The sequence below is a fragment of the Podarcis muralis genome, chromosome 8 (genome assembly GCF_964188315.1).
Source record: "Podarcis muralis chromosome 8, rPodMur119.hap1.1, whole genome shotgun sequence".
In the NCBI taxonomy this organism is placed as follows: Eukaryota; Metazoa; Chordata; class Lepidosauria; order Squamata; family Lacertidae; genus Podarcis; species Podarcis muralis.
In genome coordinates, this window is record NC_135662.1 from 30,323,830 (window position 1) to 30,350,288 (window position 26,459).

General features: G+C 41.5%; 1 protein-coding gene across 1 annotated transcript in view; it reads right to left on the reverse strand.

Annotated features, from left to right (window-relative positions):
* Positions 1-276: 276 nt before the first annotated feature.
* Positions 277-26,459, reverse strand: part of ZC2HC1A (zinc finger C2HC-type containing 1A) — a 36,158-nt gene continuing 9,975 nt past the window's right edge. Inside the window, exons 2-9 of the mRNA XM_028736641.2 lie at positions 22,006-22,082; positions 20,755-20,871; positions 14,242-14,383; positions 10,660-10,808; positions 9,310-9,385; positions 6,694-6,799; positions 5,164-5,274; positions 277-3,546 (exon numbers count right to left, since the gene is read on the reverse strand). Coding sequence (XP_028592474.2) covers positions 3,372-3,546; positions 5,164-5,274; positions 6,694-6,799; positions 9,310-9,385; positions 10,660-10,808; positions 14,242-14,383; positions 20,755-20,871; positions 22,006-22,082 — 953 coding nt within the window. The 3' untranslated portion in view covers positions 277-3,371. The remainder of the gene's footprint in view (positions 3,547-5,163; positions 5,275-6,693; positions 6,800-9,309; positions 9,386-10,659; positions 10,809-14,241; positions 14,384-20,754; positions 20,872-22,005; positions 22,083-26,459) is intronic.

Sequence of the window (26,459 nt, forward strand, 5' to 3'; positions counted from 1 at the left end):
ATTGCACATGAATACCCAGCCTCAAACTTTAGGTCAGCTTGCTTGATCAGGGAATGATGAACCCTTTCAATAGTGTGACAAGCCACAAGACCATTATGTTGGCCCCATCAGGATTCAGTGTCAAGTAGCTTGCCCACATCTAGTTCACATCACCCAGGTATTGAGAAAGATTTCAGGATTTGACAGCTCATGTACTAACTTAGCAGCAAGGGTGCTGCCAGAAAAACAAAACAAAGGAACCTACTATGCAACATTAAGAATAATAATAATAATAAATGTATGCAACAATTGCTTTATTGTTAACAAAGGACTAGATAACATACAGCAAGCATGTACAGATTGCTTTCGCAATGATCCGAATAAACATTTAGGAAAATCCAAAACGCAAGTCAGAGCAAAGAATAAAAGGTCGAATAACTAGAAATTAGATGACAGTTACAAAAGATAGAGGATACAATATATTAAAAGATCAGGCAGATGCAGTAAGAAATCTGTATTGTTAGGTAGGTGTAATAAAGCATCTGTAGAAACACATGAAAGCATTTATGTTACATAAATATTTGAGATCTTTGGTGAATGAAGATGCATATGAAGTCTCACCCAAAACAAAGCAAAATCCACACAAGACTCTCAAAAGGGTCCATGTAGATCATTCAGAAATTTTCCAACATACCAGTCATCTCTTTCACAAAATGCGAAAAAAATTAAGTGGAATACCAGAGATTGATCACTAGATTTCCACCACTAAGTACAATACAAATTAGCTTTTCTGATGCTAAGACTGATCTCTGTGCTGCTCTGCCATTAGGGCAATACAAGGTGTACATTTTTCAAATGTGTAGAGTCAACTCTGTGGCTAAAAGTAACCTGAAGTAACTCTGAGTGAATTCTTAAATATATTGAGCTCATCTCAGTATCATCATTTACATGAGATATAAATCTGTGGCATAACTTTAATGTATTTAAAAGTAAGATTTCAAGCAAATAAACAAGATGTATAATATAACTTATCAGATTTTCTAGTAAATGAAACGGCAAAAGGAATGTTTTGAAAAACTCTTTGTTTTCCTTAGTATTCTGAGGACTGGAAGACGGGGAGACCCTTTCATATGGAAACAAAATGTTACTGCATGTTTAAAGTGATTATTTTATAGATTAACCACCACCATTTAAAGACAGAGAACCCTATTATGAAATGATGCAATGTCATTGATTGGTTCAGAAATGTGATTCTCCATTAACATCAATAACATTTTCGTTATAAGTGGTTAGGTTTGTCGATGCCTTTTCGATTTCTATCACATGGACGAGCTCATCACACAGAACAATCACTCTTTAAGATTTTATAACGGTGCCTTCAAGTACTAAATCAACACACATAATTATTTCTGGTTTAGGTTGAACATGCCCATTATAGTGATTTCATCATGAAGCAATATGATATATTGGGCTCAGTTTTTCGTTTTAATGAAAACCTTTAAAAGTGCAACTTCCTAAATTATTGAATTTACCCCCGCCATTAAAATGTAACTATATATAATCAAAGATAGTACACTAATCTACTAATACAGATTGCAGACAAAGTATTCATAATTTTTTTTAATAAAAAAGAAAAGGTCTGGAAGGGACACCTAAGAAAAGAGGGAGAATAATGTGAGCTATGCATAATAGTGCACACCTCTATGAAGTTCTAGACATCTTCTCCAGTACTGGTTCAGTTCCCCCACATTTAGCCACTGCAGCACATCAACTAAGCATTACATAATGGCTGAATATTAGCCATTTGTATGGAATTGAAAATTGGGTCAGGGGACAAGGTTTTGGATACTGCAGTTAAAATTGTACTTTTCATTTCTGAGCAACCTAAGATCCACAAATAACAATCCTACATCAATGAATTTGTTAACTCTAATAATAAGGGACCTTCAATTTACCACCAGCAAGCATACTTGAAAGTTGAAGCAGGAAAAGTAGCTTGATCAACCAGTTGTATTTCCAGTTGCCATTAGTCACATCATTCGAAAAGATGAAAATAAGGTTAGATTAATGTCAGGTCAAATACTACAAAGTGCCCAGCTGACAGGTTAAATTGTTTCTTTTGTAAGATGTGACCACGGCTTAGAAATAACTGTTGGAACCGGAACCAAAAAGGTCAAAATGATTTTGAGAAAGGCAGAAATGAGGGCTCTTCTCCATAGGAAAAATAATTTCTGTGAAAATGTATGCTATTACTAAGACAAACAACAATACTGATATAGGTTAAGGGCTCCAGTGGGTCAATGTACTCCCTGTGAAGCCAGTTTATTTTGATTTGGCTGCAGAAGGTACCAAAAACCCCTAAGCAAAAGATACTGCAAAGAAGAAGAAAAAGCATTATTCAGGTACCATGTTCTGAAACTCATTTTTTCTACTAATTATTATTATTATTATATAACAAGTGATTCTTTTTCTATTGTATCTTACCATCATTGCAATAGCCACAAAACTCTATAAAGTGGGCATAATAATTTAGACCATACTGGACAAACATTAAAACTATGCTTATGATTTTACTTGTTTTTAGAAAATAAGGAGCAGGGCTTTACAAATAATGGAAAAAGAGAGAGGTGTAGGAGAAGCTTGATAAAGGATGAGATTCAGAGTGCCACTTATACATCCTCCATTCATTATAGTGAGGTTTGCAGGAAAAGCTGTCATTGGCAATTGATTCCATAGATATCTGAAGGTGAACTATTTTGCAAAACTAAGAATTATATTTAAAGAAAGGAATGTGAAAATTGGCTGGGTAAAATCTGGTACCACACACAAAGGAAGCATCTGTACAATGGACATTATAACATGTTTTGAAAGCAGACTCAGAAAAAATGCCAATCAGGTAGAATAATATCATAAACAAGATCGGTAAATCTGAACCTTTTTTGTTTGTTAGTAAGGTTTATGAGAACCTACTCATCAAGTTATCTACAGCAGCCAATATTCTCTAGATTCCCTTATTGGATGAACTTATTCAGCTGTAACACTATTATGGGTGAATAACGAGAACCATGTAAGAATATACAGTAATACATAGCAGGATTACAAAAAACAAAATGAAATCCCCCCCCCCCCCACTTCTTGAGTTAATTCACTCCATTAAAGATATTTCCAACAGTGTCTCAAGAATACCTTCTTGAATGGCACAGTTTCAGGTACCTATCAATTATATACAGTATATTTATATCTATATAAATTATTCTGCAACAAAAAAGAATTGCTCTCAGAAAATTACTATGGTGTTTCAGCACAAGTTCAGATGGGAAAGTACAGCGCAGAATTCCATGCAGCCATAGCAAACAGAGGAGCTCTCTTTTATCCTGTTTTACAGAAGGTGTTCACAAAACCATTCTTCGAACTCCACATTCACAGCAGAATTTTGCAGATTCCACCGGGTATTTGGCGCCGCATTCGTAACAGAATTTTGGTAACTGTGCAGGTGAATTTCCCTCATTGCTTTTTGAACTTGCTCCATTGACAGAAGATGAGCAGTCTCCACTGTCATATCCAGTTCTTCATCAGCCATTGAACATTCAAAATGGAGAACATTATAGAGATTAGAGAAACGTTAATCGTTTATGTGTGATTTGCAAAGCATTCATTCTGACCTTTCCTTTACAATAGTTCTTCAGTAACGTATCATTCCAAAAACATGGCCTTCTTACTACAAAATAAAATAAAATCCCACAATACTTCCTTGCTGGATTATACAACTCAAGCTCCATGCTAGCACTGGAGAACCTTAGGCCAATGGAATAAACTGAAGGAATCAAATTAATAGGCCCTCGTGTCAAATCTAAGGGCCCAATGGAACACGAAATAGAAGTTCCTTGATCAGGATATTCTGTACTTCTTGCACTGCTAACTGGAAACCTCATTAGGCTCCCTTGTAAGATCAGGAGGTGATATTCAGTATGCCTTCCATGCTATTTCAGCTGATATAAAGCCATTCCCGTTAAATGACTACTAGCTGCCCTAATCTGCCCCTCTCCAGAAAGGTTACACCATCTCTTCCCAGAAAACAGTCCTGATTTTTAAAGCAATCCTGTGGGAAAAGATATGGAAGGGTCTGGATCGTGTCATATCTAGAAGGGACATAAAGGACACAAGTAAGCTCAAATTCTGTGGGCATTGGAGTAGGGCAGAGAATAGAAGTCCAAGGTGCTATATATAAAGCAGAGGCAGATGCTAGCAGTTAACCTCTGAGTCTCTTAAAAGTAAAGGTAAAGGTACCCCTGCCCGTACAGGCCAGTCTTGACAGACTCTGGGGTTGTGCGCCCATCTCACTCAAGAGGCCGGGGGCCAGCGCTGTCCGGAGACACTTCCGGGTCACGTGGCCAGCGTGACAAAGCTGCATCTGGCTAGCCAGCGCAGCACACGGAACGCCGTTTACCTTCCCGCTGGTAAGCGGTCCCTATTTATCTACTTGCACCCGGAGGTGCTTTCGAACTGCTAGGTTGGCAGGCGCTGGGACCGAGCAGCGGGAGCGCACCCCGCCGCGGGGATTCGAACCGCCGACCTTTCGATCGGCAAGCCCTAGGCGCCTCTTAGAATATAATAATTATTGCATTTGTTAATTTCCTGCCTTTACCCCAGAACCAGGACCAGGCATACAGGAACATGAATAAAACACAGAAATGTAAAAACATAAAAGACAGGTAGCTTCAAATTAAATTAAACTATGATAGAATAAAAACAATATAAAAAAGAAAACTATTAACATGCAGATAGTAAAAAAGAAAAAAGCACAGAACTATTAAAATATTTTCCTTAAAAAACCGTCAGTTCCCAAAAGCCTGTTGGAATAAGGTCTTCATTTGCGGGCGGAAGAACAAGGAGGGAGTTTAGCCTCTCTAGGAGAAAGTAGCAAAGTCTGGGAGCAGCCACTGAGAAGGCCCTCTCATGTCCCCACCAAACATGCCTGTGATTCTTTTAAGTATTCCATTCCAAGGCCAGTTGTCTTATCCTTCAGTATTTATTTGTGATGTTATCCCTCCCCCCCCCCAATCAAGTGTCTAGGATGGATTGTTTTTTTTTAAAGTGTAACTGCAACACCCCAACAACAAGACATTAATCTTCAGATATATGGAAGCCGTAAATACTTCTAGAAAGGCAAAAATCATTAATTACCTGTTTGAGTAGTTTTCAGTACTATAAGCTTTTCTTTTGTTTGCCATCATACCTATACCAGCATTCCGTGCCACGTTAGTAGGTGCAACTGTCCGTGATTTCATGGACCCTCTAAAAGATAACAGTAATTCAGTCAATTAGGCAGAATTTTGAAGCAAGCAAAAGCTTAGGGTATGATTCAGTGTCAACACACAATAAGCTGCTGTGCACACAGAGGTCTCTCTGGATGTAGCAGGGCTTCCAGTGGGGACTGGTGCTTGGGGTGTGAAGGGAGGCATTAGGGTTCACTGACCATCCTAAACAACGAATTGGCTCTGACAACAAGTTACACTGGGATCAACTGCAGTAGGAAGTTCCCTCCCAAAGGTGTGCTGTCATTTAGAACTGTCACTGGTGTCATCACGATGTCAGGTGATCGACAGGTGGCTGGCCCCACCCACCTGTCAAAATGGCACCCTGGGTGGAGAGGTTGGGATCTGGCCTGCCAGATGGGAATAGTTTTCCACCTTTGATATGCAAACGTTTGCTATGTTGAATTATCTGGCTCTGATCCCAAATTCTAGAGGTGCTTAGATGTGCGCATGAAATTCAATTTCTGCAGGCTTCCCCATTAACTTCAGTGGGGAAGAGGCAGTTCCAAGCATTCATCTCCATGTTCAGAGCAGTTTACTACTAACAGAAATGAATGGGGAAGCTCTTGCACATATGGGCTCCAGTGGGCAGGTGACTGCAGCTGCTAGTCTGGTTCTGTTTTCTGGTTAGATAATTACCCACAAACTAAACTGTCATATACACTGAAGTCTCTCATGGGTGTTTATTTAAACCAATTCCAGGTTCAGTAGCTTGACGTACTGTCCAAAGATAAAAATCTCTACTTTAGATTTGGTTCTTCCCCTTTAAACAAGAACAGACTTAAAACAACAAAGGAGAAACGGGAAAACAAAATTCGGCTAAATGAGAGGGCAGAAGTCAAGCAGCCCCAACCAAACACTATACTAAATTCAAAATACACTAGAGCCACATACATATTCTGCATAGCATTCTTTTAATTGTCACACACTGTCTCATATCAGCAGCAATTAAAAAACAATGTCTAAATTTATTTTCAAATATAAGCCCTAAACCCTATTGCTGCTAATACGTTTATCTGCTTTTCATGCAGAGATCAAATACTGCCACCTAGAGTACAAGAGAAAAATATGCAGTTGTTTGGGCCCGTTAGCCCAAATTAGCATTGACTATTGATATCAAGAGCTTCCTGCTGATGTTCCTCCATTGCTTCTACCACACAAACATTCAGCAGCAAGAGTAATCGCAATACACAGAATATATTGATTGACACAGCGCCTGAGAATCTGTGTGAGACGAACTGATTTTCAACCTAGCGATTTTCCACAAAATATTATTGTGCTTCACAGGTTTTCCCTGTATTTATAAAATTCACTCTCTTACATAGAAACCACCACGAAGGACAAAGTATTCAAAGGTGTTTATTAAATACTATGCGTACAGTGTTAACTGTGCACTTACCCTGTTAGGGGGCTTGTCCTTGTTGAGTTTTTATGAGCTGGAGACAAACTTTGGATTTTACTTCCCACTGGCCCACTTGTAGACAGAATTTTATTTGCAGGTGTACCTTTTTGAATAAACACGGAAACATCATTTCTGTGCTTAGCAGCTTTACTTTATTCTTACTTCACATCATGAAACTACATGTGATGAGGGAGTTTCTGTGACTTGATACCCTGAATTAAGAGGAGACGTCAGAGCTGACAAATGGGATTGCAGCTGCAGTACTGCTGGGTGGGTGTTATCCTCCTCCAGTACAGTTGTACCTTGGAAGCTGAACAGAATCCGTTCCGGAAGTCCATTCAACTTCCAAAACGTTCAGAAACCAAAGCGCGGCTTCTGATTGGCTGCAGGAAGCTCCTGCAGCCAATCGGAATCCATGGAACCCCCGTCGGACGTTCGGCTTCCAAAAATAGTTCGCAAACCGGAAGAGTCACTTCCGTGTTTGCAACGTTCGGGAGCCAAAATGTTCAGGAACTAAGCTGTTTGACCTCCAAGGTACGACTGTATGTATTAGTCCTAGTGAAGTACAGTGGTACCTCGGGTTAAGTACTTAATTCGTTCCAGAGGTCCGTTCTTAACCTGAAACTGTTCTTAACCTGAAGCACCACTTTAGCTAATGGGGCCTCCTGCTGCTGCCATGCCGCTGCCACACGATTTCTGTTCTCATCCTGAAGCAAAGTTCTTAACCTGAAGCACTATTTCTGGGTTAGCAGAGTCTGTAACCTGAAGCGTATGTAACCCGAGGTACCACTGTACCTTAATTGTGAGTCTCCCCAACCTTCCCCTGCTGTAAATAAACAGCAACTTCAGGATAGGCAGATTTTGACCGAGAAAGCAGCAAAGCTGGGCCAGTGGGGAGAGGAAGCATTGGCTAATTGAGGCAGAGAGAAATGAAGTCCAGAGTTATTCACTATAAAGAGCACCGAAGTGACCCTGTAACTGCCTAGTATCATCTTAGCAGGACAATCATGGAAGATAATAACTTGCCCAGAATTATCCAGAAGACTTCAGGCTGTGTGGGGGTTATGAACATAAAAATACTTTTTCTGTATTAGAAAAAAATACAGTTCTAGTTCAGCATCCTATTTTTCATAATAGCCAACTAGATTTCAAGCCAGGTTTCCCCATCCAAACCCAAAGCTCTGTGCAATAGAACATGCTGACTCATTATTCAGGAAGCAAATCAATACCACAAGCAAGGCTAGCTGCCCTACAAGTCATAATTTAATGTTTTTTACAGTAGCCATGCAAATGTTTAAAAATAAATCTGTCTGTTTTCCAGCATTGCCCACTGTTTGATACATCATCTTCCTACCCAATCACTGAAATGTTCATCTCAAGTCAGGACGAACAAGCATCATAGTTTCTTTGTGTGGTTTTAAATGACTACAAGAAGCAGCCACAACAGGCACCGCAAGAAAGCAAGAGAGGCAATGTACCGTGTCTTGAAAGCGTAGCTTCTTCTCATCTCCTACCCTCCTAGCGGTAATACTTCCTTAGTAACAGGCCTGAAAGCACTACACAATTGTTTTCAAGATTCTAGGTAAAGGTAAAGGGACCCCAGTCGTGACTGACTCTGGGGTTGCGGCGCTCATCTCGCTTTATTGGTCAGGCGGCCAGCATGACTAAGCCGCTTCTGGCGAACCAGAGCAATGCACGGTAATGCCGTTTACCTTCCTGCTGGAGCGGTACCTATTTATCTACTTACACTTGACGTGATTTCAAACTGCTAGGTTGGCAGGAGCTGGGACCGAACAACGGGAGCTCACCCCGTCGCGGGGATTCAAACCGCTGACCTTCTGATCGGCAAGTCCTAGGCTCTGTGGTTTAACCCACAGCGCCACCCGCATCCCTTTTTCAAGATTCTACATCTCACCTTTAAAGCAATAAAATAAATCTTTCATCTTTTAAAATGTGATGACTGAGAAGAGCACAGAGAGTTTATCACAGTATGCAGCCTCAAAGCATTCACTCAATCACCTTCTGGTTATACTATACATAGTTGAGCCACTGGTCTACCTAGCTCAATAGTGTCTACACTGACTGGCAGCAGCTCTCAAGGGATGTCTGTACATATCAGAGATGAATCCTGCTACTGAACTCTGCAGCAACATTTGCAAGTAACAAGCTCCATGGGAAGGTATATATCATTGGCCTTCTGTTGAAATTCTTCAGCCGTGAAGATAAACACCAATAAACCATGGGAGAGCTGGGGGGGGGGACCAGATGTGTTTGGTTTGCAGTTCCCATTAGCTTCTGCCTATATGGCCAAATGCAAGGGATAATGGGAGGTGCAGACCAACAACCACCTGAAGACTACAGAAGTTTGCATGCACACTGCAATGGCTTGGGTCCTTGATTCACATAAAGTAATGGCTGCAACAGCCATCTGTAGACATCTCGTACCAAGGATTCCTCAACCTCCAGGAATAGAGGAAATGGGGTGGCATGAAAACTGTGTTCCATTCATGGAAAGAAAATCAGGATCCAAGCCATTATATCTGTTAGCCTTGAGGCAATATTTACTCATGCATTCCTGATATGCAACTACAATAACAATTTTATTGACATTACTTGGTTGTGGTAAGCGTGATGAGGCTGGTGGTGTTATTCCTGATGGAGGCATCTTCTTTACTGATGGCGACTTGTACTGAAACAGATACAAAAACCAGTCATTGAACAGCTCAGTCATACAGTTCCATGTCTTGAAATACTGTAATGATCAATAGCTCTGTATCTCTCGGGGTGTTTGCAAATGTACCATAAAAATAGGGTTCGAAATGCTGTGGTTTTTTCACTTCATCCAGGAAAATCTAGTGTCTACTCCCCTATTAATATGAAAAGAACAATGTACGTGCCAGATATTCCAATGCTGATTTAAGTAAAGGCTGACTGATCATCCTTTTATATGTTCGCAAGAATATAAAAGCTGTGCTGGATCAGGCCAAAGGCCCATATTCTCACAGTGGCTAACCAAACATTCCTGGGAAGCCCGCAAGCAGAACCTGAGTGCATCAGAGATCTCCCTACCTGCATTTCCTAGCACCTGGTACACACAGGCATGATTCTTATAGTGGAGGTAGAACACAGCCATCATAGCTAGTAGCCACTGATATCCTTGTCCCTCATTAATCTGTCTAATTCTCTTTTAAATACATCCAGGGTAGTGGTTATCACCATCTCCTCTAACAGCAAATTCCATAATATGACTATGTTTTTTGTGAAGCAATACGGACACCATCTCCTCTAACAGCAAATTCCTCTAACACCATCTCCTCTAACAGCAAATTCCATAATATGACTATGTTTTTTGTGAAGCAATACGGACAGTCGTACCTTGGATGCCAAACGCCTTGGTACTTGGGCATTCTGGCTCCTGAAAACCACAAATCCGGAAGTGAGTGTTCCGGTTTGTGAACGTTCTTTGGAACCTGAACATCCAAAGGGGCTTCCGCGGCTTCCGACTGGCTGCAGGAGCCGCGCTTTGGTTTCCGAATGTTTTGGAAGTCGAACGGACTTCCGGAACAGATTCTGTTTGACTTCCAAGGTATGACTGTATTATAAAAGTGGGAGAAAAACTTTTCTTTACCAACTTTCTCTATACCATCCATAATTTTATACAGGTCCTCCAATACCTGCCTTTCCTCTAAGTTACCTTCCTCTGTTGTCAGCTTCCTCATAGCACAGTTGCTTCATCTTCTTGACCATTTTGGTTGCCCTTTTCTGAAGCTTTTCCTCCCTTCATGGGGAGAAGTGACCAGAACTGTACACAGTATTCCAAGTGTGACTGCACCATGGATTGGTATAACTGCACGATGCTACTGGCTTTTAAACTTTTAATCCCTTTCCTGATGATCCCTAGTATGGAATTACTTCACTTCAGGCAGGGTTTATTATTCATCTGAGCAAATAATAATCATTCACCTGCGTTCGGGTAGGAAGCTTCCCTTTAGAATCAGTAACCACTTTTCCTTTATTAGTAATACGCGCTGCCTGTTCTTTGCAGAAATTGATGTGCCGATCAGCTGCACTTTCATTAAATCTTCTCTGGCAATATGGGCACTGGATATAATCTATATTCATCAGCAATTCATGAGACACAAAGAACAGTACAGGTTATTTATTAATTTAGCCACTCTGGTTTTATCCCAGCTTTAACTCTAGACCAGACCCACAAAGTGCATGACAATAAAAACAGAAAACACAAAACTGCTATAATATCTGAAACAGCATTATAATTTAAACGTGTTAAAAATCAAAAGCAAGTCAGTAAAAATCAATGAAGATTCGTGAGTATTGAAGCCATCAGCATTCAAAAGCCTTCCCAAAAAATGCACTTAAAAGCCCAAAGCAAATGCGTCTTTGCTTTTTAAGGAGGCAGGTCCAAGTGATAGAGGCCACCATTAAAAGAAGTCTGCTGAACAATACAATCCTAGCTTTTGAGTGATAATGCAGGAGTACCTGGAGCCTGCCTGACCACCTAATCCCAAAATGGCAAATTGGAGAGTGACAAATAACTCTTAACGCTAAGGGACCTAGAATATGCTTTTTCTATAAAGGTTTCGCCACCACCTCAACTACTGGGACAGGCAATGAAGCGAGATTATCACCTCTCAACTTGTCTTCAGTCGAGACTTAACAAATCAAGTTGGGCAGGAGTCAAGCAAGCAGGTAATATGTTAGACCTTTCCAATAATCCTACAGCTTCAGATGATGAAAGTTAGAATTTATGCAAACACACACAACTGATTAATGCATTGGATGTTTCCAATACAGTCGTACCTCCGCTTATGTATCCCTCCAGTTATGTAAACTTTGGGATATGTAAGCGGCAAACCTGGAAGTATACTTCCAGGTTTTCGCCGCACGCGCAAAATCGCTCTATGTACTGCGCGCATGTGCAGAAGCGCCACCTCCGGCAGCAAATTCCTCGGGCTGCAGCCGGAGCTCCGGAACAGATCCCATTTGCAACTGGAGGTACCACTGTACAAAGTCAGTGGCCAATGTGAAATCCAGCTGGAATAGATCTGAGTGACTGCAAAATCTCAACACATATAGCAAATATACACCTTTAAGTGGCAGGCAAAAACATTCCTTTTTAACCTTTTTAACTGCCCTGAGACCTCCGGGTACAGGGTGGTATATAAATTCTTCAACAACAACAACAACAAGTAAGTCACAGGGAGCTATTCTGACCATGTTTAGGGCCTTTAACCAACTGGAAACTTTCTGTTAGACAACACAGCAGACATCACAGTAAAGGAGAAACACAGGAGGTTTTGCCATCACTGGCAAGGAATACACTTTCAAATTAGCTCAAGCCTGCGTTTTGTCAGACTTCTTGGAATTCTGAGTCACTGGCACTCCAAGCACTATTCCTGCTGTCTCATCCTTTGTCGGTACAAGATGCAGCAAAACATTCTGGGAACCAAATATATAGCAAGCAGACTCAGCTTTTGGTTAACTATAAGCTTTCCAGATTATATCTGAGTGCCATCGAAATACTCCTACAAAGCAAAGACAAAAATGCCAAGAGGAGAGCCTAACAATAGTTTTATTATTTATACCCCACCCATCTGGCTGGGTTGCTCCAGCCACTCGAGGATCTAATGGCAGCTTGGAGAACTTTCTCTTACAGACATGTAACTTTTTCCAGCATTGCAATTTTTGACACAAGAATGATTCTGTCACAGCTCTTTCCCACTCCTTTGGGAAGGAGAATAGACGGAAAAAACAAGATTATATCCACGGCTGTGTGAAGCCCAAGCTAAAAAAAAAATTAAAATTCTAAGTAACTTATTTTGCATTGCTTATACTATGATTTTATTCTTAGTATAATTTATTTTGATTCTGCTAGATTCAAAGTTGATATTCAGCTTTGCTGGGCACTAAAGTAATTCTAAATACATAAAACAGTTATTCAGGAACATCCCTAGTTTCAGAGATTTCAGTGAGCACTGCTTACTTAAGCAATATCTTTCAAGTCTATCTTTGTAGGCATAACGGCTAAAAAAACTCATCTGTAGGAAAGTGGAAAAAGTTGGTGCCAAGTTACCGCCATTTTGTCCCACGCCTCCATTTTATTTTCAGTCTCTACCTTCTCTGCAAGTGCAAGGTCAAGTGACTAAAGAAAACGGTGCCAGTCACCACCCTCTACTGAACTGAAAAGAAAGGATTCCTAACACTAGGTGCTCTGCTAGGACATGCAAAAGCCAATAATCCCTTCCACCCTAATGCAATCAGGACTAGGGACAGATGAACCCATAAGAGTCTGGTCCGTCCCAGTTCTCAGAAGGGACAAGACTACATCTGTCACGCGTAGATATTTAATGGGTTTTTTAAAAATCTACCTGAAAACAAATGGTAAAATAATAATAACAAGAAAGGTAGTCTAAAACTTGTTTGATGCTTGTTTCTCTCCCTCCCCCCCCCTTCCTTTTAAACTTCTAAAAGTATAACACCCAGCCCTCTTGGCCTCCACACTGTAAACATTGGGGGCAGCCATGTTTTTTTGCCATATAATTTCCCTAAAGCAACAGGACACCATCAAGGCTCCATGCCTCACAAGCGGACTTGCTGTAAGTGCATTCAAAGTGCACAGCAGCAAAAAGTCTCATGTGCTACAGGCTGAGGCAAGCGATGTGCCCTATTTTCAGAAAGGAAAAAAAATATTAATGAACAGAGGCAGAACAGAACCCTCCAACCGCCTCTCAAATGATTCCACGAGGCTGCAATTTTTCAAGTCAACCACTGATCAAATCAGGCGAGTCCATTTTGCAATCTGAGCAGGAAAAGATTCACACCCCACATCCCTAATCAGCACAACACAAAACTACTAATGGACCAACAATGTTTTGTTTTGTTTTATTTAATAAAATTTATACACCTTTTGATTGTAAAAAGGCTCAAATCAGTTTACAAAGTATCAATAAACCTGTGTTCTTTTATGCTCTAGTACCAAGCACAACCTTCCTGAATCCTGCCTCTCTTTTCAAGTAGCTTCACCATCTCTGCCCTTGTTGTTCCCCTAGAGAGCGCCTTTCTACAGATATCTAAATTTTGGATTTCTAAGACTATAATGGCTGTGACTTCTGAAAGTGCGGTTTCAAGAGCAGACTTACTGGTCCAAACTCAGCCACTTGGGATGACTGTTTCTATGTTCCATCACCCCCTGAACCTGCCAGCGGAAAGCTCTGTCATGGCCTAGGAGAATGCCTGCTCTTTTTAGGAGGCCACTGGGGATTCTGTTTCCCCTTCCCTTCATCTGTGCATTTAAGAGGTAAATCTCACCTTCTTAGTCTACCTTGCCTGCAGGCTTTTTGGGTTAATTCCTTGCCCTCCAATTTTGAGGCAATGAAATGCCTTGAACTGTACGTTAGTCTTGTTTATGACCAGACAAAACACCTGACCCTTTGAGAGAGACAGGATGTGTCTGTCTAGCCATTCATTGGCAATATCGCTCAAAACAGATGCTGCAGTTGAAGCCCACAATGTCACATTACATACCAGGATCGTAAGTAGGGGGTGGTGGTGGTGGCAGTTTTCCACCTTCTTTAAGGACCTGATCAACTCCTTTGGCTGCTCGTATAGCTGCTATGAGTTCCTCATGCTTCCTCCTCCAGTTTGATTGTTTCTTTGGGGGCTCCGGCTAAGAAGAAAACAGAAGCAGCATACACAAATTAGCAATTTGATAAAAGTGATTTCTTCAGCTGTGCATGCAATATTATACAGTGGTGCCCCGCAAGATGAATGCCTCGCAAGACGGAAAACCCGCTAGATGAAAGGGTTTTCCGTTTTGGAGGTGCTTCGCAAAACGAATTTCCTATGGGCTTGCTTCGCAAGACGAAAATGTCTTGCGAGTTCCTGCAGGGTTTCCCCCCCCCCCTTTTTCCCAAGCCGCTAAGCCGCTTATCAGCTGATCCGCTAAGCCGCTAATGGGCTTGCTTCGCAAGACGAAAAAACCGCAAGACGAAGAGACTCGCGGAACAGATTCTTTTCGTCTTGCGAGGCACCACTGTATATAACATCACTAAATACATATCTTCCCTTAACCATGAAGTAATGTTGCTTTTCAGGAGATAAGCAGAGTTTATACAAAAGCTGTATTTAGATCCTTTGACAGGGAAGTTGTGAGAGCACATATGAAACAAATATAGAAAAATACATTTAATATTTCATTAGACACTGCTGACAGTGATTTACAAATAAAAGCTCTGTATACCTAAGCGGAAGCCATGTGCACCTTTTCCATGGTCCTATACACTGGGTTAACCACTTCACTCTTTTGGCTGTATTTTCGTATTGACATTATTTACTTATCTCTGTGTTGTTGTTATTTAAAGAACGCCATGTATATAAGTCACCTTTCTGGTCCATGGAAAATCACTGCTAATGCCACAATAGCATGCCCAAAAAACAAACAACATCCTGTACCAGTAAAACCAATGGAAACAAAGTTTTGGAAAGTCTGTTTGAATAGAGAGTTTTAGGGCAGCAGCTGAAGAAGGAACAAAAAGGGTTTTCTTGTGTGAGTTTCTTGTGGCTGATTAGCTGCTCTCTCTGGGCAAAGGTCAGAGGGGGCAGGGCTTCTGTTGAGAGGACCACTGTAGTCACCCCCAACGACACGTTCTCAAGATGGAGGGTGAGGGAACAGCTGCAGTCGCCTGTGGTTCCTGCGCAATGTTTGCCATCTTGCCAAAGGTTGCAGGCAGCTTTACCTGCAGCAATTGCATGTTGATTGCCCTCTTAAAAGACAAAGTCCAGCAACTGGAGGAACGTGTAGCTACGCTCCAAAGAATTAGAGACCTGGAACTCTTCTTGGAAGCAACAGAGCACACCGTCTCCACCAAGGAAGAGACAGGGGACTCCCCTGAGAAGGTGGCTAGTTCACCAACACAGGAGCCAGATATATGGAGAAACGTGACTCAAAGAAGTAGGAGGCCCAGGGTTCGCTCTGATTGTTTAGAAATACGCAATCGCTTTGAGGTCCTTTCCCCTACCATGGAAGACGAAGAGCAGACTCCATTTGAGGATCTCTCCCTCATTACAGTCGATCAGGTATATGAAGATGAGCAGCAAAGGCAGTCCTCAGGGAATGTCCAGGCGACCTTGGAACGGACAGCTCACAGAAGAACCCCGACCAGACCTAAGAGGAGGCGTGTGGTGGTGATAGGGGATTCCCTACTGAGGGGAACAGAAGCAGTGATCTGTGGGCCTGACAAGATGTCTCGGGAAGTGTGCTGTCTCCCCGGGGCTAAGATCCAAGATGTAACTGAACGACTGCAAAGAATCATAAAACCCACTGACAAATACCCCTTCCTCTTGGTTCATGTGGGAACCAATGACACTGCAAGCAATAGCCTCCAGAAGATCAAAAGAGATTACGAGGCTCTGGGCAGGAAATTGAAGCAATTAAATGCACAGATTGTCATCTCATCTGTCCTCCCAGTTGAACGACGTGGCCCAGGGAGAGAGGGAAAAATAGTGGAAGTGAACAACTGGCTTCGCAAATGGTGCAAACAGGAACGGTTTGGATTCTTAGATCACGGACTGCAGTTTCTTGAAGATGGACTTCTGGCAAGCGATGGGCTGCACCTCACAACGGTTGGGAGGAATGTTTTTGCAAAAAATCTCAGAAACCTCATCAGGAGGGCTTTAAACTGACTAATGTGGGGGAGGGAGACAGTGCTCCTGAAGGTAGGAGTCTATCAATTGATGAAGATGATCATCCAAATGTCATAGACCGAATGGAGCAAAGAGCATGCAGACCTAGTGGTGGGAGGAAAAAATCCTTAAATAAGAGACACGGGGGAATGATTAATGGACTTCAATGTCTGTACACTAATGCGCAAAGCATGGGAAATAAACAAGATGAGCTTGAGCTCCTGGTACAGCAAACTAAATATGACATAATAGGAATCACTGAAACCTGGTGGGATAAATCCCACGATTGGAATGTAATAATGGAGGGATACAATCTATTTCAAAGAAACAGACCAGACAAGAAAGGAGGAGGAGTGGCGTTATATGTCAGGGATGTGTATACCTGTGAAGAGATCCAAGATTTAGAACCTCAAAGCCAAAGTGAGAGCATTTGGGTGAAAATTAAGGGAGAGAAGAATAACAGTGACCTCATTGTGGGAGTTTACTATAGATCCCCAAGCCAAACGGAGGACATAGATGATGCCTTCCTGGAACAGATGGCCAAGCATGCAAAAGGAAGGGAGATAGTAGTAATGGGGGACTTCAATTACCCGGACATTTGTTGGATGTCAAACTCAGCCAAGAGCATAAGGTCAAACAGATTCCTCACTGCCCTTGCAGACAACTTCATTGTCCAGAAAGTGGGAGAAGCAACAAGAGGAACAGCCATTTTAGATCTGGTCCTAACCAATGTTGATGACCTGGTTAGTGGGGTAGAAGTGGAAGGATCATTAGGCGCGAGTGATCATGCTCTTCTGAAGTTTACTATACAGCGGAAAGGAGCAGCCAAGCATACTAGGACTCAATTTCTCGACTTTAAGAAAGCCGACTTCATAAAGCTTAGGGAAGTGCTGGGTGAGATCCCATGGACAGTAATACTAAAAGGAAAGGGAGTTCAAGATGGCTGGGAGTTTGTTAAGAGGGAGATAGTAAAAGCACAACTTCAGGCAATACCAATGAGACGGAAACATGGAAGGTGCCTAAAGAAGCCAGGGTGGCTATCTAAAGAACTTTTAACTGAGTTAAGATTAAAAAAGGATGTGTACAAAAAATGGAAAAGGGGGGAAACCACCAAAGAGGAATTCAAACAAATAGCCAGCACGTGTAGACACAAAGTCAGAAAAGCTAAAGCACAAAATGAACTCAGGCTTGCTAGAGAGGTTAAAAGCAACAAAAAAGGCTTTTATGGGTATGTTCGTAGCAAAAGGAAGAACAAAGAAACCGTGGGGTCACTCAGAGGAGAAGATGGTGAAATGCAAACAGGGGACACAGAAAGGGCTGAACTCCTCAATGCTTTCTTTGCCTCAGTCTTCTCCGATAAAGAAAACAATGCCCGACCTGAAGAATGAGCAAATGATTCAGCAGAGGAAACACAACCCAGAATAACTAAGGGGATAGTACAAGAATACTTGGCTAGTCTAGATGTATTCAAGTCTCCAGGGCCAGATGAACTGCATCCAAGAGTATTAAAAGAACTGGCAGATGTGATTTCAGAACCACTGGCAGTCATCTTTGAGAATTCCTGGAGAACAGGCGAAGTCCCCGCAGACTGGAGGAGGGCAAATGTTGTCCCTATTTTCAAAAAGGGGAAAAGAGAGGACCCAAATAATTACCGCCCAGTCAGTCTGACATCAATACCAGGGAAGATTCTGGAGCAGATCATTAAGCAAACAGTCTGTGAGCACCTAGAAAGGAATGCTGTGATCACCAATAGTCAGCATGGATTTCTGAAAAATAAGTCATGTCAGACTAACCTGATCTCGTTTTTTGACAGAATTACAAGCCTGGTAGATGAAGGGAACACAGTGGATGTAGTCTACCTTGATTTCAGCAAGGCATTTGACAAGGTGCCCCATGATATTCTTGTAAAGAAGCTGGTAAAATGCGGTCTTGACTATGCTACCACTCAGTGGATTTGTAACTGGCTGACTGACCGAACCCAAAGGGTGCTCATCAATGGTTCCTCTTCATCCTGGAGAAGAGTGACTAGTGGGGTGCCACAGGGTTCTGTCTTGGGCCCGGTCTTATTCAACATCTTTATCAACGACTTGGATGATGGACTCAAGGGCATCCTGATCAAATTTGCAGATGACACCAAACTGGGAGGGGTGACTAACACCCCAGAGGACAGGATCACACTTCAAAACGACCTTGACAGATTAGAGAACTGGGCCAAAACAAACAAGATGAATTTTAACAGGGAGAAATGTAAAGTATTGCACTTGGGCAAAAAAAATGAGAGGCACAAATACAAGATGGGGGACACCTGGCTTGAGAGCAGTACATGTGAAAAGGATCTAGGAGTCTTGGTTGACCACAAACTTGACATGAGCCAACAATGTGACGCGGCAGCTAAAAAAGCCAATGCAATTCTGGGCCTCATCAATAGGAGTATAGCATCTAGATCAAGGGAAGTAATAGTGCCACTGTATTCTGCTCTGGTCAGACCTCACCTGGAGTACTGTGTCCAGTTCTGGGCACCACAGTTCAAGAAGGACACTGACAAACTCGAACGTGTCCAGAGGAGGGCAACCAAAATGGTCAAAGGCCTGGAAACGATGCCTTATGAGGAACGGCTAAGGGAGCTGGGCATGTTTAGCCTGGAGAAGAGGAGGTTACGGGGTGATATGATAGCCATGTACAAATATATAAAAGGATGTCACATAGAGGAGGGAGAAAGGCTGTTTTCTGCTGCTCCAGAGAAGCGGACACGGAGCAATGGATCCAAACTACAAGAAAGAAGATTCCACCTAAACATTAGGAAGAACTTCCTGACAGTAAGAGCTGTTCGACAGTGGAATTTGCTGCCAAGGAGTGTGGTGGAGTCTCCTTCTTTGGAGGTCTTTAAGCAGAGGCTTGACAACCATATGTCAGGAGTGCTCTGATGGTGTTTCCTGCTTGGCAGGGGGTTGGACTCGATGGCCCCTGTGGTCTCTTCCAACTCTATGATTCTATGATTCTATGATAGTGTAACTCTGCCCACCAATCTAACTGATCTCAAAAGCCAATGATATCAGCAGGGCCTCCCCAATACCTATCTTAAGGCACAGACTCATACAGGCAGTCATTCAAATAACCTGACTTCCAGCCACCTAGGGCTTTAAACGTCAAAATCAGTACTGTTGACGCTCGGGTTGCAAACGTGATTCATGCAGGAGGCACGTTTGCAACCCACAGCGTCGCGTCTGCGCAAGCTGCAATTCAGTGCTTCTGCGCATGCACAAAGCACAATTTAGTGTTTCTGCGTAAGCACCGAAACTCGGAAGTAACCCGTTACGGTACTTCCAGGTTCGGCGCGGTGCGCAACCCAAAATTGCGCAACTGGAAGCATCTGTAACCTGAGGTATGACTGTACTTGAATTGAGCCTAGGACTGCATCAGTAATTAGTGCAACTGGTACAGAATCAATAAAATATGTTCTGAGAACCTGGGTCAAATGAGCACCCAAGCAGACATATTCTGCACCAGCAGAACTCTCTGAGTTGCATTCAAAGGCAGTCCCCTGTAGATATCACCTATGTGGCCTGGTTAGGAAGAGCCATTCTTTGGGAATCACTAATATCGCCTGCTTTCATTCATAGTTTGGTAATTAGGTGCTGTGTTACGTCTGTTCCACCAAATATTGTTATACAAAATAAACTCCAGGTGGTGTATGACTATGCAAGCTTTTGATCTTAAGCACTGAAGACATTCTGTATAATCAAACAGCTTGCAGACTTCTATACCAACAGAAACTGGGCTAGCACATGATGTATTTCCTCATTTCGTATACCACACAAGAAAAATGAGTCTTCTGAGATGCAGCATTTTTCACAGACACAATTTCTCTCTCTTTGCTGACTTAAAAAAAAATCCTTGCCACAGAATCTGTGTTCAAAGCCAAAGTCCAAGGGCCGTGCAGCAGGCTGCTATCCGCAGCGTGGGGAGCCCTGCGGGAACTACCGAAGGGCTCCCGACGCTGCGGATGTCTGCCCGGCGCGAGGGGCGCTCTGCTTAAGGGCGCTCCACGCGCTGGGCGGCAGGCTGCTCCTCCCGCAGGGCTCCCCACGCTGCGGATGTCTGCCCGGTGCGAGGGGCGCTCTGCTTAAGGGTAGCTTGCTGATAGCTTCCTGAAGCCTGGAGAGCGAGAGGGGTGCACTGACCCCTCTCGCTCTCCAAGCTTCAGCGAAAGCCTGTATTCGGCCCATAGGATGCACACACATTTCCCCTTCATTTTTGGAGGGGAAAAAGTGCGTCCTATAGGGCGAAAAATACGGTACATGCCCATGGACATACGGTTGTCTAAAAAAATGGAATAGTCTATGCTGCAGTACCTACCCGTGGCTTCAGAGGTTTGACAGTGGAAATATCAGTTCCCTCCGCTCTCTGTCTGCTGGAGTCAAATGCTTTTCTTTTTTTATTAGCAGCTCTTTGGCAAATGGGAACATGCTTCTTCTACAAGTAGAAGAGGAAAGAAGCACAACATTTATATTTCGAAAGCAGGTTTCCTCCCCTCCTCCTACTAGCCATCCCATCAAATAAGCAGGGAGACGTGGGAGGATAAAACTTATATGTATTCTTCGCCATCCCATCTTACTCAATAGTATAAAACAAAGTTGAGGTTTCAAAAGCAAATCCATCCCATAATGTACTCAGGACTTTTATGAATAGATTCATTAATACTGACCAAGGCTGCATTCATACGACACTTTACTCTGGCTCCCCAACATTTCCTTACCTTTATGTGATCATCCACACGATACAAAAGTCATTCCTGGAAATCTAGATGAAGTTCAGTGCTCATTTCCATATTAATTGTTTCCATAAAAAATCCATTTTGAAAATCATGAGTTTTGTGTTGTAATTTTCTTGCAATTTCATGGTCAGGGATTTAATTTTTTTTAAAAAATAGTTTTATAAGTTGTGTGTCTTTGTTTCTCAATTTGATCTTTTTACATGGTTTTCTACGTTTTGTGGTATTTTATGCATTGTGATTTGCTGTTTTGTTTTCTGATTATAGATTGGTAATTCTTTCTTGTGGTTGATAAGTGTGAACTGCTTAATTATTATTTGCTGGTGTTTAATTTAACTGTTTACTATTAGATTCTGATGGATTGCTGGAATGTTGCTTTGTGTGATATAAGTTGTTTATTTTAAAGTTATTGTGACTTTTATATTGGACCAGATTGTTACTATTAATGTTCTCATATGTTTTATTATTACTTTTTTATGTGTTGGAAGCTGCCCAAAGTGGCTGGGACAACCCAGCCAGATGGGCGGGGTATGAATAACATATTATTATTATTATTATTATTATTATTATTATTATTATTATTATTATTACACAGCCACCCCACATCTGAATAATATGGGCAATAAACCCCACGTCTGAATGCAGCCCATATTATTAGGAACAAAACCAACTATGTCTGTAACCAGTGATAACTGCTTAAATGTATTTACAATTAAGTAGTATACAAGTTCCACCAATTAATTAAATAAAACAATTCAAATTGGCACAATAGCTTCACTTTTAAATGAAGGTTTAGACATGAACATGTTTTTAAGTCACCTGACTTTTATACTCACTAATGCATTTGGGAAAAAAGTCCTCCCACAAATCTTGCATGGTAAAAGATCTTCAGCTGGTCCCACACTTCCATTATCTTAAAAGAAACACAGACATACATTATGGCATTGCAATTCCTACTTAACTCTTAATCTGCAATTATATTTATGCTTTCTGTAAATTGCTAAAAATTAAACTACAATAAAGTCAGGCATTAATTATAATAGAGCTCACAGGAGTCATTCATAAAATTGCCTGCAGAGAGTGAAATGATCTGCATTTCTCACATGGGAACATTAAAAGTTTTTCCTTCCATGAGCAGGAATAGAAAACCTGTGGAAATCTATGGTCTTTAGTGATCTAATTATTGATTGGGACAGCGCCCCTAGTTTCTAACACTGAAATCCTACCATTATAAAATAGAATCAATCAGTATCTGAAGAACTGCACTGCTGTGTAATATTTTGGAGGAGCTGAATAAAAGAGGCTAGATATGCAAGAAATTGTCTACATCAATAAATAATTTTTAGCTCACAACTCCACCAGACAATACACTCATTAAAAAAATTAAACTATGGACAGAAACAAGGCCTATCAATGAGGTGTTGCATAGTTTTGTACATTGAATAAGACCGTGTTTTCTGTTCAGCAGAAAACAATGACTAGATAAGCATTCAAATCTTTTTGTTCATTTTAAATGAAGCAGCATAAAAATCAACTATACTGACAGCAAAGAAGGCCACAGTCCCTTTTACATTTCATTTATGGATTCTGTATTGAGATTGCCAGCAAAACTCTAGATACAGGACGATCCTTTTGTTGAGAGGACTCCCCCCCCCCAAATAAAATAACTCATTAGATCATCATCGAATATTAGCCAAATTCCCAATTAAAATTGCCTGTGACAATGTACTAAAATATTGTACCAATACACAATAACTATATCAGAACCACATATTATAAAAGTTCCTCTGCTGAGAAACCTCTTAAAGGGCAGGAAACTACAAGAAGGAAGCAGCTGGACTGGAATGACTTATGGTATCAGTTGTCTCTATACCAGTGCACAGAGAATGGAAAACAAATAAGATGAATTTGAACCCTCAATACAGGATGACAAATACAGTGGTGCCCCGCAAGACGAATGCCTCGCAAGATGAAAAACTCGCTAGACGAAAGGGTTTTCTGTTTTTTGAGTCGTTCCGCAAGACAAATTTCCCTATGGGCTTGCTTCGCAAGATGAAACGTCTTGCGAGTTCTTGCGAGTTTGTTTCCTTTTTCTTAAAGTCACTAAGCCGTTAATAGCCACTAAGCCGTTAATAGCCGCTAAGCCGCTAATAGCCGCTAATAGCCGTGCTTCGCAAGACGAAAAAACCGCAAGACGAAGAGACTCGCGGAACAGATTAATTTTGTCTTGCGAGGCACCACTGTATGATCTAATAGGCATTACTGAAACCTGGTGGGATGACATCAATGACTGGAATGTAAGAATTGAGGGGTATATGGCCTATTCAAAAGAAATAGCCCAAACAGGAAAGAAGGAGAAGTAGCATTATATGTAATGGATGTGTACAGTTGTGAAGAAATCCATGACTTAGAGCAAGGAATGCAGTTTGAGAGTGCATGGGATAAAAACTGTAGGAGAGGGAAACAACAGTGACCTTACTGTGAGTGTCTGCTATAGACCTTCACTCCAGACTAAAGACTTGAATGATACCTTCCTACAGCAGATTACCGAACATTCAAAAAGGAGAGACATAGTAGTTGTGGCAGACTTGAACGGCCCCAATACTTGCTGGAAGTCAAACTCTGCCAAAAATGTAAGGTCCTACAAATTCCTCAATTGCCTCACTGACAAGAGCAACTCCTCACCAATGTCAGCAGTGGCACTGTCTCTCTTCTCTTGATAAAGAACATCTCCTACCCCTACTCCTTCCCCATAGATTAAATCCAAGAGCAGAGTAAATGACAGCATCCAGGCCAGGAGGACAGGCAGGTCCTGGCATATAGTCCTGATTTGATGTCAGTTAGAATCATTACAAATGGGGCTCAAAGGAGCTACTGCCCTCCTTGCCCATGTCAGTGCTGGTTCTGTTTTGTGCTAATAGCATAATGACAATGTACAGCACTACAGAACACTCAACAAATAGTGTTGTATTGTTGCAGCCGTACTACTTTTTTTTCAGTCTCCCTATATGAGTGAACTACTGTTCTTGGCAGATGTCCAATCAACTACAGCTGTATTTACAAAAGGGGGGGGGGAGTAATCTATTAGGAAATTGAATTATTTCCTTTGTACTTCAACTGAGCAACAGAAAGAGAAAAGTCATTCTCTTTTAAAATGTACAAGAAACAATTACTGTCTCGTTTTTCTCATTAAGTTCATATATGCATGGACTTTTTAAAAAGTAGGTTTTTAAAATACAAATAAAAAGACCATCAGAAAGAAAAGTTGCACGTTCTCATAATCTAGAACCCTCTAGACATACAGCCACAGGGTTTCCTCCCTATGGAAACTGTTTCAATCAATCAATCAATCAATCAATCATTTTATTTGTATGCTGCTTTCGCAAAGCCCAAACCACGCTCAAAGTGGCTCACTACATAAAACTAGTACAGGCATAACAAAGTAGCCATAATCAATAAATAAAACACTGAAAAGTACACAACCAAATTGAACTATTTCCACATAAGATACAATTGTAAGATACAAATTAACAGCAACAACAGCAACAACCTCCACCCAACAAAACATGCTAAATAATGCCGCAGCCCAATAGTCCGTTCACCAGACTCAGCTTTTGAAGCTTGAGTCAGTCAAGGCCCTGCCCTCCCAGACCACGTGGGAAAAGGCCTTCAGGGCAGGGAGCAGGTCTTCTAGGACACACAGCCAAGATGGTCTAAAACCCTGGAGAGTTGCTGCCAGTCAGTGTAGCAGATAATACTGAGCTCAGGAGAGCGAGGAAAATTCTTAGGGACGACTCACACCCTGGCCAGCACTTCTTTAATTTCCTACCTTTGGGCAGAAGGTATATATACAGAAATATAGTCAGCTGCACCAACAGGTTAAAGAACAGTTTTTATCCGTGGGCTGTTGGGCTGCTGAATGGGGAAAAAATAGTGGTGTAATTGACTTCTGACAAGCACACAGAGCGCAAACAAGACTGAGTGTATGTGTGTGGGGGAGGGGTTTAATTTCACTGCACACAGGAGTGACAATAAAGGATTATTATTATTATTATTATTATTATCATTAGCTATAGGGACTAATGGTATGACTCAGTGTAAAGCCACGTCCTAAATTGCTAAGACAAGCTGACTTCATGCCATAACTTTTGCAAGCTTGAATAAGCTTCTTTATTTAAAGTTAGCTTGATGACACTTTATATTTAAGCACTTTCCTGGGAGGCACAGGCAACCTGGAACTGCATGCATCCTCCCTCTGCAACCTGCACAGAAGTAAAAGCTGGCTTCCAGAGGAGGGAAACCCTCCACTCTGCACCCAGCACAGAATTACAGCATGGTGCTGCAGGAGTCTCCAGTGTTGTTGTTGTTGTTGTTGCAGGCTAATAACTTTTGTGAGTTTATTTACAAGGCTGAATTACACAATCAATAAGATCCAACATCCTGTAAGCCTTCATTGAGAGACTTAACAAAGAAAAAGGGGGCTTGGAGGTTAGGTCTGACTCCGGTTGGCCATACCAGGAAGTCTCACAGGCCTTTATTAACAGATATAATAGCAAAGAAATGCGACTTCACATTCAATCTGCATACAGCAGCAGACCACCAGTGCTGTTAATCCACCTTTGTTTCACATAGCAAAGTACCACTTATCATCATCATAATATAACACCCTATATTATAATTCTGATACATTTATTCAAGTTTCATCACTTACAGAACCAAAATGATAATAACTACGCACAAGACTGATATATCGGGTATGGAAGAACACCTAGCCTTGCAGAGCAGTGTAACAGGAGCAGAGTGTATCTACAAACAGCTCAACCAATTATCATGGGTAGCGGATCAATGGCAGCAATCTTGCTACTGCATGCTCTTGTCTATACAAGATCAATGAAAGAAAAGATATCACGGGCCCTATTCCCTAACTATCAGTGGTACTTAATTATGCATGTACGCTTCAAGGCATTTTCTGATATTTGTCTTTGCAACATGAAGCAATTCACCTCTCAAAGAAGTCCTGGAAAAGAATATACAAAGAATGACACAAAGATCAGTACTTCCTCAGCTGGCTTCCTCGTACTGACTTCATGAGTGTTTTTCAATAAATATGCTGCTGACACTTCCTGACTCAGCTATCAGTAATCGAAAATATAATTAATGGGAACTCATCTTTCCTTTGTGTATATAATGAAGGAAACTGTTTTGAATGGATAATGATAAATATTTTATTGCCATTCAATCCTGCATCTTTATTTATCATCTTTACATACCTTTCAGATATATTCGTGCA